At 29.5% G+C, this 14,703-nt stretch overlaps 1 protein-coding gene across 2 annotated transcripts in view; it reads left to right on the top strand.

Annotated features, from left to right (window-relative positions):
* LOC129949519 (tubulointerstitial nephritis antigen-like) overlaps positions 1-10,509 on the top strand; it is a 111,963-nt gene extending 101,454 nt beyond the window's left edge. For both annotated transcript variants that reach the window (XM_056061037.1, XM_056061036.1), the window contains exons 2-7: positions 7,466-7,679; positions 7,760-8,092; positions 8,155-8,280; positions 8,349-8,532; positions 9,166-9,508; positions 9,577-10,509. In XM_056061037.1, coding sequence (XP_055917012.1) covers positions 7,493-7,679; positions 7,760-8,092; positions 8,155-8,280; positions 8,349-8,532; positions 9,166-9,508; positions 9,577-9,738 — 1,335 coding nt within the window. In that variant the 5' untranslated portion in view covers positions 7,466-7,492 and the 3' untranslated portion in view covers positions 9,739-10,509. The remainder of the gene's footprint in view (positions 1-7,465; positions 7,680-7,759; positions 8,093-8,154; positions 8,281-8,348; positions 8,533-9,165; positions 9,509-9,576) is intronic.
* The last annotated feature ends 4,194 nt before the right edge of the window (positions 10,510-14,703 follow it).

Raw genomic sequence — 14,703 nt, 5'->3', positions numbered from 1 at the left:
CTGGAGTAATACAAAAATATTTTTTTTTATAGAAATAACCAAAGTTAAGAAATCAAATTTTAAATAAAAATCTTTCTATTCGTTTTTGAGATTTTTTTTTTTTTCATTTTTTACCAAAAAAGAGGCTGGGATGCGACCCACACTGAAAGTTTTTAGTGTTGGGTTTGACAAGTTGTTAGTTGAATTATTTTTAAAAATTTTAAAATTACCAACAATATTTGTCATATAAGGAAACAGTTTAGTTTGAAAATCTAGTTCTGTTAAATAGATTTTTAGTCGAAAACAAATTTTAACCAACTTTTGTAAATTTTTTTGTAGGTTTTTAATTTTTTTGTAAAAAAAACTGTCAATTCGATTATTCTCAACATTTTACTGAATTGTCAACAATATTTTTAAAAGATAAAAGCAACTTAAAACCAATATCTCAAAGTTTTGAAAAGATATTTGAGCAGAAAACAAATTTTTACCAACTTTTATTAATTTGTTTGTAAGGGTTTTTATTTTTTATAAAAAAAACTGTCTATTCGATTGTTCTCAAAATTGTACCGAATGTTAAAAACATTATTTCTTATAAGTTAAAATTAGTTGGAATGCATAATCGCAAATTTTTGAAAAGATATTTTAGTCGAAATTTAATTTTTACCAACTTTGAGGAATGTTATTCTAGCTTTTTATTTTTTAAAAAAGCTGTCAACTCGATTTTTCTCAAAAATGTCTGTTTTTGGTTCATGAGATATTTAGCGTTAACCAAAATGTTCACCTTTTTTAAACTGCTATGGTAAGAAAACCACCCACGCAATTTTCTTGAGAGCCCTTTCTGCATCTTACTGGCCTTATTATCTGTATAACAAAATTTATTTGAATCCGATATCTCTTTTGGTTCTTGAGCTATGGACGACGAAAAAACGTCGCAAACGTACGGACATACGGACGTACGAACGTATGTACCCACACACGCACAGACATCTTTCTAAAAATCTTTTATTTCCACTCATATGTCAAAATTTTCCAATTGACAAATCAGACCCATTGCAATAACTTCCTTTGGGAAGTTAAAAATTTGTATGGGGACGATTGGTATTATTTTAAGTCTTAAAAAGAAATAGAATAAAAAGCCTTAAGCAAATGGACTTAAAACCTTAATTTTCAAGTTTGAACTCAATCGACTTTATGGTCTGGGCTGTAGGGGCGTGGATAGATAGATTTTGGACTTCTCTACCATAGTAATGTAATGTTTGATTAAAATCGCGAGTTCGAAATTTTGTACAAATATAATACTTGCCATATAAAGTGTAGGTACATAGTTTCTATACATCGCAGGTACAAAATTACTTCAATGACTTTAAACCCGAAAAGTTATGAAGCGCTATAAGATTTTTTAAAAATAATGGACACAAATAGAATGAAATGGAAACTTTTTGGTGAATATTTGGTGTTTGAAATTTTCCAATATCACTACTTTTGAACGCCTACAACTCTAAAAAAAATATTTAAAAAAAATGTAACAATCTCCAGCTTCAGGTTGACCAAAATTCATTTGGAGAATCCATAAGTTCAGTTCTATATGACTAACAATTGAATTAAGGTGATTGTGAGCAAATATTTTCAAGACTTTTTACATAGAATTCATCTTGTTTTTAACAAATTCAAACCTTTTAAAGCCATTTAAATAAAATATGTTGGCCTTTAATCAAAATGTATTAAACAAAAAAACTAAAATTAAAGAAACAAAATGTCGTTCGGGTGATAAGAAAATATTTGTTAGGAAACTATTTTTGATTTTTTTTCTTTAAAATTAATACATTAAAAAATTCACTAAGTATTGCAACTATTGTAAAAGACTTGCTTTCTAATTCATTTGTCTAATTGAACATTTAATTCAACAAGAAATAATGTTTTCCACATTTAGTAAAATGTTTATAAAAATCTAATTGACAGTTTTTTCTTACAAAAATGAAAACCTAAAGAAAAAAAATTACTTAAAATAATAGTGAAATTAAAATATATATATCGACGTCAGATTATTTTTACCTCACACCCGTTATGGGTTATAAATTATTTTGAAATTTTTTTTTAAGCTTAATGCAAAATGATTGCATATAGAATCTTATTTTTCTTTTTGGTAAAAATGTTTAATTTTATTTTCAATTCTTCATAAATTTCAAATAACATGTTTAAATTAAAAGTTTTGTTTGAAGTTGACATTTTTCTTTAAAACAAACTTGACTCTAGTTTTTTTTTTTCTTTAATTAACACAACAGTAATATGATATCAATATAATAAGCCTTAATCCTTATGACCACAACTTAATACCCAAACTAGCTTCTATAAGCCGATTGCACATTCTTAATTTTGTCAGGGTTATTTTAGGAGAATAAAATGAAACTGCACATGTTTTAAGGTTAGATGACAATTTCATTTTCGTTAAATAAAAAAAAATATTAATTTGAGTATGATAAAGGGGCAAACAGTTTCTTTTAACCCTTGATGCTTGAAGAACTGGAGCTTGTGAAATGCAAATGATTAACTTGCACCAGAGAACAAATCCTTCTTTGTGTACCCTTAATTGCAATGGACTTTTTACCAAAATAAAAAAAATATTTTTCACCTAATATACAAATAAAAAGAACAGTTTAATTCTATACCAACCCTATTTTTGTTTTAATTTATTAACATTTCATATTTAATACAAGTTCCAGCTGTTTTAATTTTAATTTGTTTTTTCTTTTTCCTTTTTTTTTATATGATTTATATATCAAGTTTTATGAGATTTTTCCATTAACATAATATTCATTCTTATTCAATTTATTAAAGAACAAGTTCATTAAAAATAAATTCGATACCAAAATTAATTAGGTGTATACAAGGAAATGTTTTTTTGTATCTTTTGATTTTAACAAACTATCGATATGTTATTTAAATGGCACTTAAAAAATATTTGTAGCTTGTTTAATTTAGAATATATAAATAAGCAAATTGGTGACTATTTTATTTTGTTTGAATTTATTTAAAATGTGCTTAAGAGTGATTTAAGAGTTTTTGTGTTCTTTGTTTAATGAAGTTTCTTTTTTTTAAATTAAATTAAAACTTTAAGTAAAAATTATCATTTCAGCGAAAATAGAAAAGAAAACGAGTTTAATCTTTAATAAGAATAAGTTTATTGTTTGAAATACTAAAATCATTTGTTTGATAAAATAAGTTGGTTATCTTGTTAACTCATTTTGATTTTTCTCAAACACATTAAAAATGTATAAATTAATTAAACATGTATAAGTGAAAATCCTTATAATATGTGCATGAAATATTGCAAACAAATTATTGGAAAATGAATTAAATTAATATCACGAAATCTACTAAAAAAATATGCAATTTATTTTGTAGGAAAATTCAACCAATATATAAAAAGTACGTATATTATCGAATATCATCGATTTCATTAACAAATAGACCTAAATAGGTTTAACTTTTATGATAGATATGTATATTGGTCGTTTTAGAAAAGATACAAATACAACCAAATGATCACTCATCTTTCCCCTCTCCCTTTCCCTACCCTGAGGCAAACACAGTATTTTAACGAAGATACTTTTTCTTTAAAGAAAAGTCCATTAAAAACATAACAGCCAAAATTTTTTAAGCCAGAAAGAGGATGTTTTTTATTTCTCCAGACTTCCGATGAAAGCTTTATCTATAAACAGTAGTGTCATAATAACAGATTTTTTCTCTTTTAATAAAAGTGATTAATTTTTTAAACGTCATATTAAATTTTATCAATAACAAGTTGTATTCTAACAAAAGCAAATTGATTGCAAATATTTGTTAATTAATTTGTTTCTTAGATGTTTTTCCGACCGAATTATTTTTACACTTTTCGAGATAATTGCAGTTGAATGGAAGAAAATAAAGAAAAGACAGTTTTTGTTATTTAGTCTGAATATTCGAAATAAACATTTGATTTATTAATGTTAATGTCTCACGGATTCATTCAAGAATTACAATTTCTGTATTTTGGGTATTCGGAATAATTGTTTTCGGTTATTTCGATTTTCAAGGACATGAAGTTTCTGGATCTTAGATTGTATTCAAAAATTCTAAAGATTATTGTCAAATTATGTAGGCTCAACGAAAAGAGTAAATACACACATTTTATTTAGCGTTTATTGAACCTGACTTCAAACAACCTGACAAAAAACTTATGTACATAATCTTATTTTTTTTTTTAAAGTAATGCAAACAAATGCCATGAAAACAAAAACACTGTCTAGTGTCTATCACGATATCATAAAAATTCCAACCAATAGAAATCTTAGATATCGTCATTTTATTTTTACTAAAACAATCATTAAATTAAACATACATACTAAGAAAAAAACAGATTTTCAAAAATTCCAAAATATGTTTGGAATGGTAAATATCAATAACAATGGAATTTATTTAGGTATATTATGGGCTTAAAGATAAAAACAACAGAATTAGGTAATGAATCAGCTTTTGTGTATCAATTAAAAACAGTTGTTTTGTTTTGTTAGCAATATTTTTGAACAATTATTAAAAAATATACGTCAATAATTTTTAGAAGCTATTCAAAATGTACCGCAAAAATATCAGAAAAGAATTAATTTTTATAGAACATGGTTATTTGAAAAATAAAATTGATTTTATAAGGACATCCAAATGTTATTGAAAACATTAATTTTGTTGAAACACATTATAATGTTAACCATTGAACAAAATTTATTGTATCCAGACTAAGAAAATCTATTCGAAAGAATATTAGTGACTCATCATATCAATTATGAATTCAAAAAACGTTTCTTATTTTTGTCATTGATTTTTTTATCAATCAAAAACGTCTGCGTCTGTCCTAACTTGTAGATCGATTTAAAAAAGACATTTTACTGGTTTCAATATATAAAAATAACTGCTAAAAAGCACCTGGGATACATAAATTAATTCAATTCATTACTGTCATCAAGTTTTAACCCAATAATATGTTTTTTTTTGTTAATTAAATTTAGATTAAAAACAAAAGGTTTTAATTATAAAATTGAATAAATCAGTTCCACATAAAGATAAGCTAACTTGTTTCAAATTCAATTTGCGCGTTTTAATATTATTTGTATGCTTTTGTTGATGATGAGAATGTTTTAAATGAATATGACATCATAATTAAAATAAAATCAAAATTTATCTAAAAACAATCTTGTCGATCTTAAAAGTAAAAAGCGTAATAAAATTAAAATAAAACTAATTTTTATTTAAATTTAAGTTTCATTACAAAAAAAGGCTTTAAGATGTTTTCCAAGCATAATTTTTAGTCTTTAAAGTTGTAGACATTCTGAATTGTTTACATACAAAAAAATGTTGTTAGATATAAAAATTCCAACTCTTATCTTATCTATGAAAACAAAAACAGAATTTTAGGTTAAAGCAAATAAACAATGTCTCATATCTTAAAATATACCATAATTATTAAGTTGTTTACGTATATTGTTTAAAGGTCGCATATGGAGAGGGAAACATATTTAACATCATTTGTGAAGCATAAGCATAATCCTTCTCTTTCACGTGGCTTTAATGAAAAAAGACTAAAGGTGTTAAACCAGACGGTTCAGTGCAATTCGTTCACCCTTAAAGTTGTATCAGTCTCATTTTTAAAAAGAGAAAGTCGAATCACACCATCAACCCAAAAACATTAACATATTTTGGGAATGGAGGTACTTTTCGACAATCATGCATCAATTTTTGATACCCAAATACTATAATTTTGCTGAAGATAATTCTTCCATGAAAATTAGGATTGTTTTGATGCATTTTAAGCACTTGATCATCGATGACGTTGCTAGTGATCGACAGGCTTGAGCTCTTCTGTTGACTGAACTTTTAAGACTATAAAACCTAATTATTATGTAAAAAAATTTGACGCAAGGGCAGATCCAGGCTTTTAATCAGGAGAAGGATTCACGCCGTTAACATAAAGACGAATTTTCGAGCAAAGCTTAAAAATATTATTAATGTTTAAAGGCTGAGAAAAAAAAATAACATGATATGTACCTTAACCCTACATTCACATATTTTAAAGGATAGCACCCGTTGCATGATGGCTAATGCGTTGGACTGTCATGCCAGAAGTCTTGGATACAAGCTCGGCTTGTGCAATATTAAGTTTCTTACACGGGTACTGCCTCTTGCTAGAAATTGACAAATCCTCCAAGAGTAATTCTTGTCATGAAAGGTACTTTCTCTAATTAGCCAGATTCGGCTTAAAACTGTAGGTCCCCTTCATCTGACAACAGTACCAACACACAGGGATGGTTAAAAGTTTGTCGAATTGAAAATTTTGGTATTTCTCGACGTTTCATGGTAGCTAGAGTCGATATAACAGATTTTTAGAAAAATGTCTGTGCGTGCCTGAATTTGTTATACAGATAAAAAGGCAGAAAGGGCTCTCAAGAAAATTGCGTGGGCGGTTTTTTTACTATAGCAGTTTAAAAAAAGGTGACAATTTTGGTTAACCATAAATATCTTACAAACCAAAAACGCTAGAGACTTGAATTAAATTTTATATAATAAATTGTAATGTGATATAAAACAAATATATTTAAAAAAAAAATTCAATTAAATTTTGAGAAAAATCGAATTGACAGTTTTTTTTATAAAAAATAAAAACCTAAAAAAAACATTACTCGATGTTGGTAAACATTGATTTTCGACTCAAATATCTTTTCAAAACTTTGGAATATTAGACTACTTTTATCTTTTAAAAAATGATGTTGTCAACATTCAGTAAAATTTTGAGGAAAATCTATTTTTTACAAAAAAAAAACTAACAAAAAAACAACAAAACTTGGTAAAAATTTACTTACTGTTTAAAAAGCTTTTGAAAATTAAAAATATTGTCTTTAAACTCTTTTTATTTCGCATTTATTTATTTTATATTTATTTTTTATAAAAATCCAATAGGTATTCCGTTTTTTCATAAAAAATATTACCCAAATTTGTTAAAAATTGATTTTCGATTCTTAATACCTCTAAAATTAATTTTATTCATCTAATTTGTAAAAAAAATAAGAAATGCTGCTAAAATTAGTAAAACAAATTTTTCTTTATATGAACAATATTGTTCGTAATTTAAAAATGTTTAAAAATAATTCAACTAACAACTTTTTAAATCCAACACGAAAAACTACAAACTTTTATGCAAGACAAATAGACAGACAAGATGGGAAGTTATCACCCTCTTTTTTTCTTAATAAAATTCACAACTTAAATAAATTCCTATTCACGATGAAGTTATTATCGCTGTGAAGTTAATTCTCAAAATCTGCATCCTCCTAGATAGCTTCTGTAATAAACATTTTTTTTATAAATAGTTATTTTTTGTCATGTGTTCTTAAGCCCATATTTAATTATTTAAAAAAACGTTACTTAATTTATAATTTATTTATGTATAATTTCTTTGCAGTTAACCTAAAAACGTTGCTTTTAAAACATGGGCAAAATGAATCTCAGATTACAGCATATAGCATCACAAGTTATTGTAGCAGCTATTCTAATAGCTGTGATAGCTGCAAATGATTATAGGGAAGATTTGCGAGAAGAATTCCCTGGAGATTATTGCAAACGTCATAATATTTGCTGTAATAACCGACAAGATAATTGTTCAGTTCAAATTTCAAGTAAGTTTTATTTTATCATTTAAGCTTTTTAATTAAATTCGTCTTATTTAAATTTGTATTTTTTTTATTTTAATTTATAGACACCCTGTGTTACTGTGATCAATTTTGTAATTGGAATCCCGGCGATTGTTGTCCCGATTACAAACCGTTTTGTCTAAACGAACCAATTGCCCATCCACTAAAAGCATGTATTTATAATAATCGAAATATGAAACCGCTGTCAACTGTCATGGATAATTGTAATGTTTGCAAATGTCAACAAGATGGTCGTGTTGTTTGTAGTCAAGATCTGTGTTTGACAGATGAAGATCTCATTTATAATGTTAATTCGATCTCAGATCTCGGTTGGTCAGCGAGAAAATATGAAGAATTTTGGGGTAGAAAATACAAGGAAGGATTGAAATTGCGTTTAGGTATAAATTTACAAAAAATAATCATCTGTCAAGATTTGTATAAAATATTTTTTTTTATTTAGGTACATTGGAACCGTCAGTCCGAGTTAAGGCCATGTCTAGACTATCAAGTCCACACTTGAGTTTACCAAGATCCTTTAATTCCGTTGACAAGTGGGTAAATTATGTTACTGAAGTACCAGATCAAGGTAATTGATTGATAAATCAATTTTCAAAACAGCTTTGACTTATTTTACTGTTTAAATTTTGTTTGAAGGTTGGTGCGGTTCTTCATGGGCTATTTCAACCACTTCCGTTGCATCTGATCGTTATGCAATTCAATCTCAGGGTAGGGAAGTTGTTAATCTTTCGCCACAAAACATTTTATCCTGTGCAACAAGACAACCCGGTTGTAATGGAGGACATTTGGATGCTGCCTGGATGTACTTGCACAAAAGAGGGTACGTACGAGTAGAATTTAACTATAGCCTAAGTATTAGTTTATTTTCAAGTAGGTGAAGGTCGCAAATTTGAATGTCATTATTATCATTTTCATTTATATCTACCAATGAGGATTTTACCGATTGCCCAATCAAATCGGATGAAGGAATCAAATGTCAAAAATTCATTGGGGGTTCATCCCCAACTCATTCATCGGATAACAAAATGGCGATAATGAGTCCCATTTCACTTAGTGTTTCCATCATTTTGACATCCCTAGTTGTATCTTTATTCCACTTAATGGTACGGAATGAGACAGGGAATTCAAACACACATATTTGATTTTATTTTTAAATGAATGAAAACTTAATATTTTGCTGAATTAAAAATCACAAAACTCCTTCTTTTCGTAGCTATATGATTTCACAGCGTTTGACATTTCAAAATAATACATATTTTCTAAGGCTGGTTTTATGAACTGTCACTTTTGAGACGTGTTCAGATGCTTAGTTTTCAACATAATGGAATTACTATTTGACAGTTGTTTTTTTAAATTGTGTCAGTCTTAGGTCCAAATTAGTTTGAACTTCATCTTATCCAAATTATTTTGAACTTAATCTAATATAATTATTTTATTTGTTTAATTTTTCCAGTGTCGTTGAAGAAAACTGCTATCCTTACATTGCCAATAAAACTGAATGCAAATTCAAACATACCCGAAATCTAAGAAAAGCCCGTTGTCCCCCAGCATCAAATCCAGAACGTGAAGAATTCTATACAGTCGGACCGGCTTATGCGATAAATAACGAAACTGACATTATGGTTGAAATTATGAATTCCGGCCCAGTTCAGGCCACAATGTATGTTTACAGAGATTTCTTCTCATATTCGGGTGGTATCTATAGGAAGTCTGGAGCAACTCGAGGTGGTGAACGAGGTTTCCATTCGGTGAAACTTGTTGGTTGGGGTGAAGAACGATATGGTGATAAATATTGGGTAAGTCCTCAAATTTTATAAACATCTTTATTTGTCTGTAATAAAAAATGTCTCTCTCCATTCAACAGATTGCTGCCAATTCATGGGGCAGATGGTGGGGTGAACATGGCTACTTCCGCATCCTTCGTGGCAGTAACGAATGCGGTATTGAGGAATATGTTTTGGCTTCATGGCCAAATGTATACAACAGTTATCGAGTGAAATCAGCCAATCCTAAGTTTCGTGGCTAAATGACACAAATCACACACCTCCTTGAAGGTCTCTTAATTTTAAAGTTAGGTATGATTTAAAAAACAACTAAGAAAATCATAAACATACTTAAGTGATTTTTAATACGTACGTACATATGAACTAAACTTTTATCAGAATCAAAAATATTTAAGAACGAGTATTAACTAAGTAACAACAAATAATTATTTATAAGAAAAAATTTGTTGAAAACAAAAACAAAACCAAACAAACAATTTTATCGAATTCAATTTTATTTATAAAAGTTTATTTAAATTTAAACAAACAAAAACTATAGCAGCACATAACGTCGTTAGATTTAAAAATTTGTGTTTGTTTTATTATTATTGTTCTCTTATGTAATTAACATTGTATTCACTTCTTTTAATGTATATTTAGTTAAATATTTTTGTATTGTGATGATATATTTTATTATATTATTATTAACTATTTAATTCTTTTTAATTAAAATTAAATTTATAAAACATCAAAATGCGTTCATGTGGAAACATTAACTGCCAAGAACCTAAAATTGTTCATTTTTGTATTTAAAACTAATTTTTTAAATTATTTCTTTGTTTTTGTTTTTCTTCTCTGTCTATAATAATATTATTAATTTTAAATTTAATATAAGAAAACAAAAGAACATTTATACAAAAATTAAAAATATGTAAGTTATAATATATTTTTGTTAAGAGTTTTGTAAATGTTTGTAGAAATTAAGTCGAGTATGTACTCATAATAATAAAGATTTAGTATTAATTAAAACACCACTAATTTTGAAATTTATTGTTGTTAATTGAGGAATTTTGATATTTCTTGAAGTTGTATGGAATCTAGATTAGATCATTATGGAAGTAATTCTTAATTCCCAGGCCATGTTGGAGATGCTTGTACGCCAATCTCTTCTGGCTATCTTGGGTTTGGTTAGTTCATCACCTTCTTCATGTAGTCAAGATGGAGCTTTAGGGTGGATGTTAACAATGGTGGTAATCCGGTCTCAGTGTTTAGTATATAGTTCGACGTGTTATTCGGAAGTCTGAAAATCTTGATGAAAAATAAATTTGGAGTTTCTTAACTTCTGCTGTAAATGTTCTATATTTAGAACATTTGACAATACATATTTTCTTTTTTGAAAATTTTATTGTATTGTTAATCGCTCTTTTTGGCCATTTCAGCTTTTCTTTCAAGTGTGTCTTTAAGGAAATTTGTGGTATTAGCAGGACTTCCTGATACTTGTATTGTTTGAAAATTGTCTTCGTTTCTGCAGTACCATTTCTCATTTCTTGCAAACCGGCCAGTTCCATTTCGGAAAATCCAGATTTTTGACTAGCTTGTGTTTAGCTTTAATTCCATAAATCATAAGTTCCATCTTATTTTTATTGTTAGCCAATAATACTAAGTAGTCCACGTACACCATAACCTGGCAGATGTACAATACACTGAGGTCATCCAAGAAGAGAGTGAAAAGAAGTGGACTAAGGAGGCAGAATTGTTTTACTCCTGCTTTTGTTTGAAACCATTCTGATAATATATTACCACCCCATACAGCTGGGCAATTTTGGTGATAAGGCTTTTGCAGTATTTTAAGTATCTTCGGAGACTAAATTTGAGGGTTTGTAAAATAAGGCTTTTCTATCAATAGTGAAAGCTGCTTTGAATTCTAAAAAAGGCTTATAGTTTTTTTTCCGTTTTCTAGATGGGCTGGGCCAGTATTTGTCACGATGAAGATATTGTCTTATGTGGAATAGCACTAACAGAATCCGGCATGATATTCACAGAGTAATTTGGATGGGGTTGCCAATTTATTTTCCATTCAGGAGATTTTTGAAGTACTCAGCCAAAATTGGAGTATCTACTTTTTTGTTCAGGGTTCTAACAATCATTTAGAACATTGCTAGGACTCGATGCTAGTTGTAGTTCAATGACATAAATGTTATTGAAAACAAAAGTTATGAGCAGTAAAAAATGTTAAAAATATGGAAATAAATAACTTTAACTGTAATTTAGAAAAGCTTTCTGTCAAAAACAGTTTCAAAGATAAAAGTATTTGGGTGTTAAACCACAATAGATCGACGATAAATTATAAACCTGAGGAATAACCGGTCACTAAGGTGGTTCAAAAGGACCCAAATGTGGTCTAATTTTGCTACTTCAACTGCAAAACGTTTTTAGTCAATTTTCCAAAGCCTAAAATGTGTTTTTGAGAATAGACAGGTGCAGACAACAGAATGGACTTCATTAAAAGACCACTACATTTTTTTAATGGAAAATGTGACCAACGTAGACAGCTAATGTACACTAAATAAATAAATTACATAGTTATAAAGTTCAGCTTTTAGTTGAATGAAGAAACAAGATCAGCTGACAATTGTCCATTTTGCCATAAGAGACTTGAGTTAAAACTAATCAACTTTTCCATAAAATTACCTACATTGGGCTGGTTAAGACAACATAAAGGACCTTATTTGCAGTCAACTGCGTTCTTTAAATGTTTAATTTGACCAAGGCAAGTTTTTTTTAATTGCCATAAACTTCGAAACTTTAATTCACTTACCTCTACCCTAAGTTGATAGTGCAAAAACTACCAAAAAATATAATTTTCTACAAAACACTTCTCAGGCAACCCAAATTTCTACCTCTTTTTTTAATTAATACTTATTCCTTTTCCAATTTGACAAGGAAGTCTTTTACATAAATCATCAAATATAATTGTAAAGAAAATATAAAAATCAGCTTCCAGTTGAATGAAAAATTAAGATTAACTTTGCAGTCAACTTTGCAATTTTTTGACAGCTGGCCAATCAAATGCTAGAAACTTCAAGTCCCTTATGTATGTCGTATGCACCTGTCCATTCCTAAGCTTTGCTTTTGCAGCTACTAGAAAATTGCCAACTGTTAAGTAGGTTAGCAACTTATTTCAAATGGTTTCCCAAAAGTCTAAAAACTTAACAAAAATTAACGCGTTATAAGCGACCTCTGCTGAACAAAAGCGGCCACCTACCCTACACGCCTGTTAAAACCATAATATTTGTAATTAACGAATAATAGGCGTCTAGAAGCAATGCATTTGAAATGGTTTTCCTCCCTATTTCAATTTTTGGAAAAGTTACACTTTTAGTGAATTTTTTCTCGGAATCGCGGCCAGTACGTTTATGTTATCGCCAAAATATTACTAAGACTACCTGCAACTTTAATATGATCTGGTTTAATTCCACAATAAAAATTAAGTCGCTGCTCTTGGTCTACTACCTTCAAGTCCCTTCCTTCATTTGTACCTGCCTATTGTATTATTCCATTTTTAATAATGGCATAGTTCTTCCTTGTCAAATTTCAGAAGATTACAGTTTCAAAAGTGACATTTGCCACAATAGTGGTCTGTTCTAAATGAAACTACTTATAAGAACTTACTTAGGGTGGCACTACAGTATTAGAACTTAAATACTTAGGGTGGCACTACAGTCCGGAACAGACCTGGGCTGGAACCAACATGCCTCTCCACTTCTCCAGCTAGCTTCCTCTCCAGCTAGGTCCCTAGTTCGTCTTAGTATTTTCTTCTCCGTTCTCAGTCTATGTAGACGGGACCAAAAATCACCCGAATAAATTTTCTCCGGAAGCATCCTAAGACGCTCTAATCTATCTTTGACAGGGTTAAGGCCTTAAGGCCATAATTGAGAACCGGAATGATGAAAGTCTTACAGAATGTGACATTAGATGCTGAAGAAAGGACTACTCAATTGCCTTCTATGTCCAAAGAAGCACCGATATGCAAGAGCAATTCTTCGTTTGATTTCGTTGTCTGAATTTATAGCAGTGGCTAGGTAGAAAAGGTCTTTAACTACCTCAAAGTTAAAGCTGTCTATGGTGACGTCTTTTCCAAGAAATCGTAGTTAAATGTCCTTTTTAATGACGACATATATTTGGTATTGTCCTCATTGACCACTAAACCTATCTTCTCCGCTTCCGTCGCAATGCTCAAAAACACAAAACTGACATCTCGCTTTGATCTACCAATTATGTCGATATCATCGGGAGCGTATCTAAGTAATTGGATGGACCTTAAGAAGATTTCGCCTCTAGTTTTGATGGTTGAGTTTTGTACAATTGTTGAAGAAGTCGCATGACAGTGCATCGCCTTGTTTTAAAACTTTTTTACTTCAATTGCATCTTTGAGATCTTTTCATATCCATCGACATTCTGCACAAACGAACACGTTTGGCACACGTGGCTATGAAATCGATAACGAGATTTGAAGTTCCTGGGCTTTTTCCTAGATCGAACGTAATGTGAATATTAAGTCATTGGTGGACTTTCCTGGTCTAAAGCCATACTGATAAGGACCTATCAAGTTGTTGACGAACGGCTTCAGACGTTCATATAATAAGGCAAATTAGATCTTATAGGCAATGTTCAGGAGACTGATGCCTCTGAAGTTGGTGCAATTCAAAGGATCTCCTGTTTTGAATATAACTTTGCTGAGATTCCACTAATAAGATATGCTACCAGGTTATTGCCTGCTCTGAATAATTCGGCAGCGATGTAGTAGCTTTGTTGGACTTAGTTATTTTAATTTCGTCGAGTTCGAGTAGGAGGAATTGTTCTTCTGCGTCTCTTAGGTTCAGAGGTTCAATCTTATTTACAACAGAACTTGATTCGTCATAAGTTTGGGGAAGTGGTGTTTCCATATTCTCAACATAGCCTGCGAATCTACTTTAATCCTCCCCTGATCATCTTTACAGCCATCCTATTTTAAAACGAGATGAAAAAGTTGAATACTTTCTTCCATGCAAGTGCCACTGGCATTTGTGGGTGGGTTATGCTTTAACGACGAAGCACCGAATTGAGTTTTTGAATCATTTATTAGAATTGGACAATTACGTGGAAAGAGAAATATGAGAATCTTGACATGGAGATAAAAAGTAGGGAATTCTGTTATCAAAAGTTTTTAGCAAAACATTGAAATCGTT

Source organism: Eupeodes corollae, chromosome 3 (genome assembly GCF_945859685.1).
Source record: "Eupeodes corollae chromosome 3, idEupCoro1.1, whole genome shotgun sequence".
NCBI lineage: Eukaryota > Metazoa > Arthropoda > Insecta > Diptera > Syrphidae > Eupeodes > Eupeodes corollae.
This window is presented reverse-complemented; position numbering and strand designations above follow the sequence as displayed.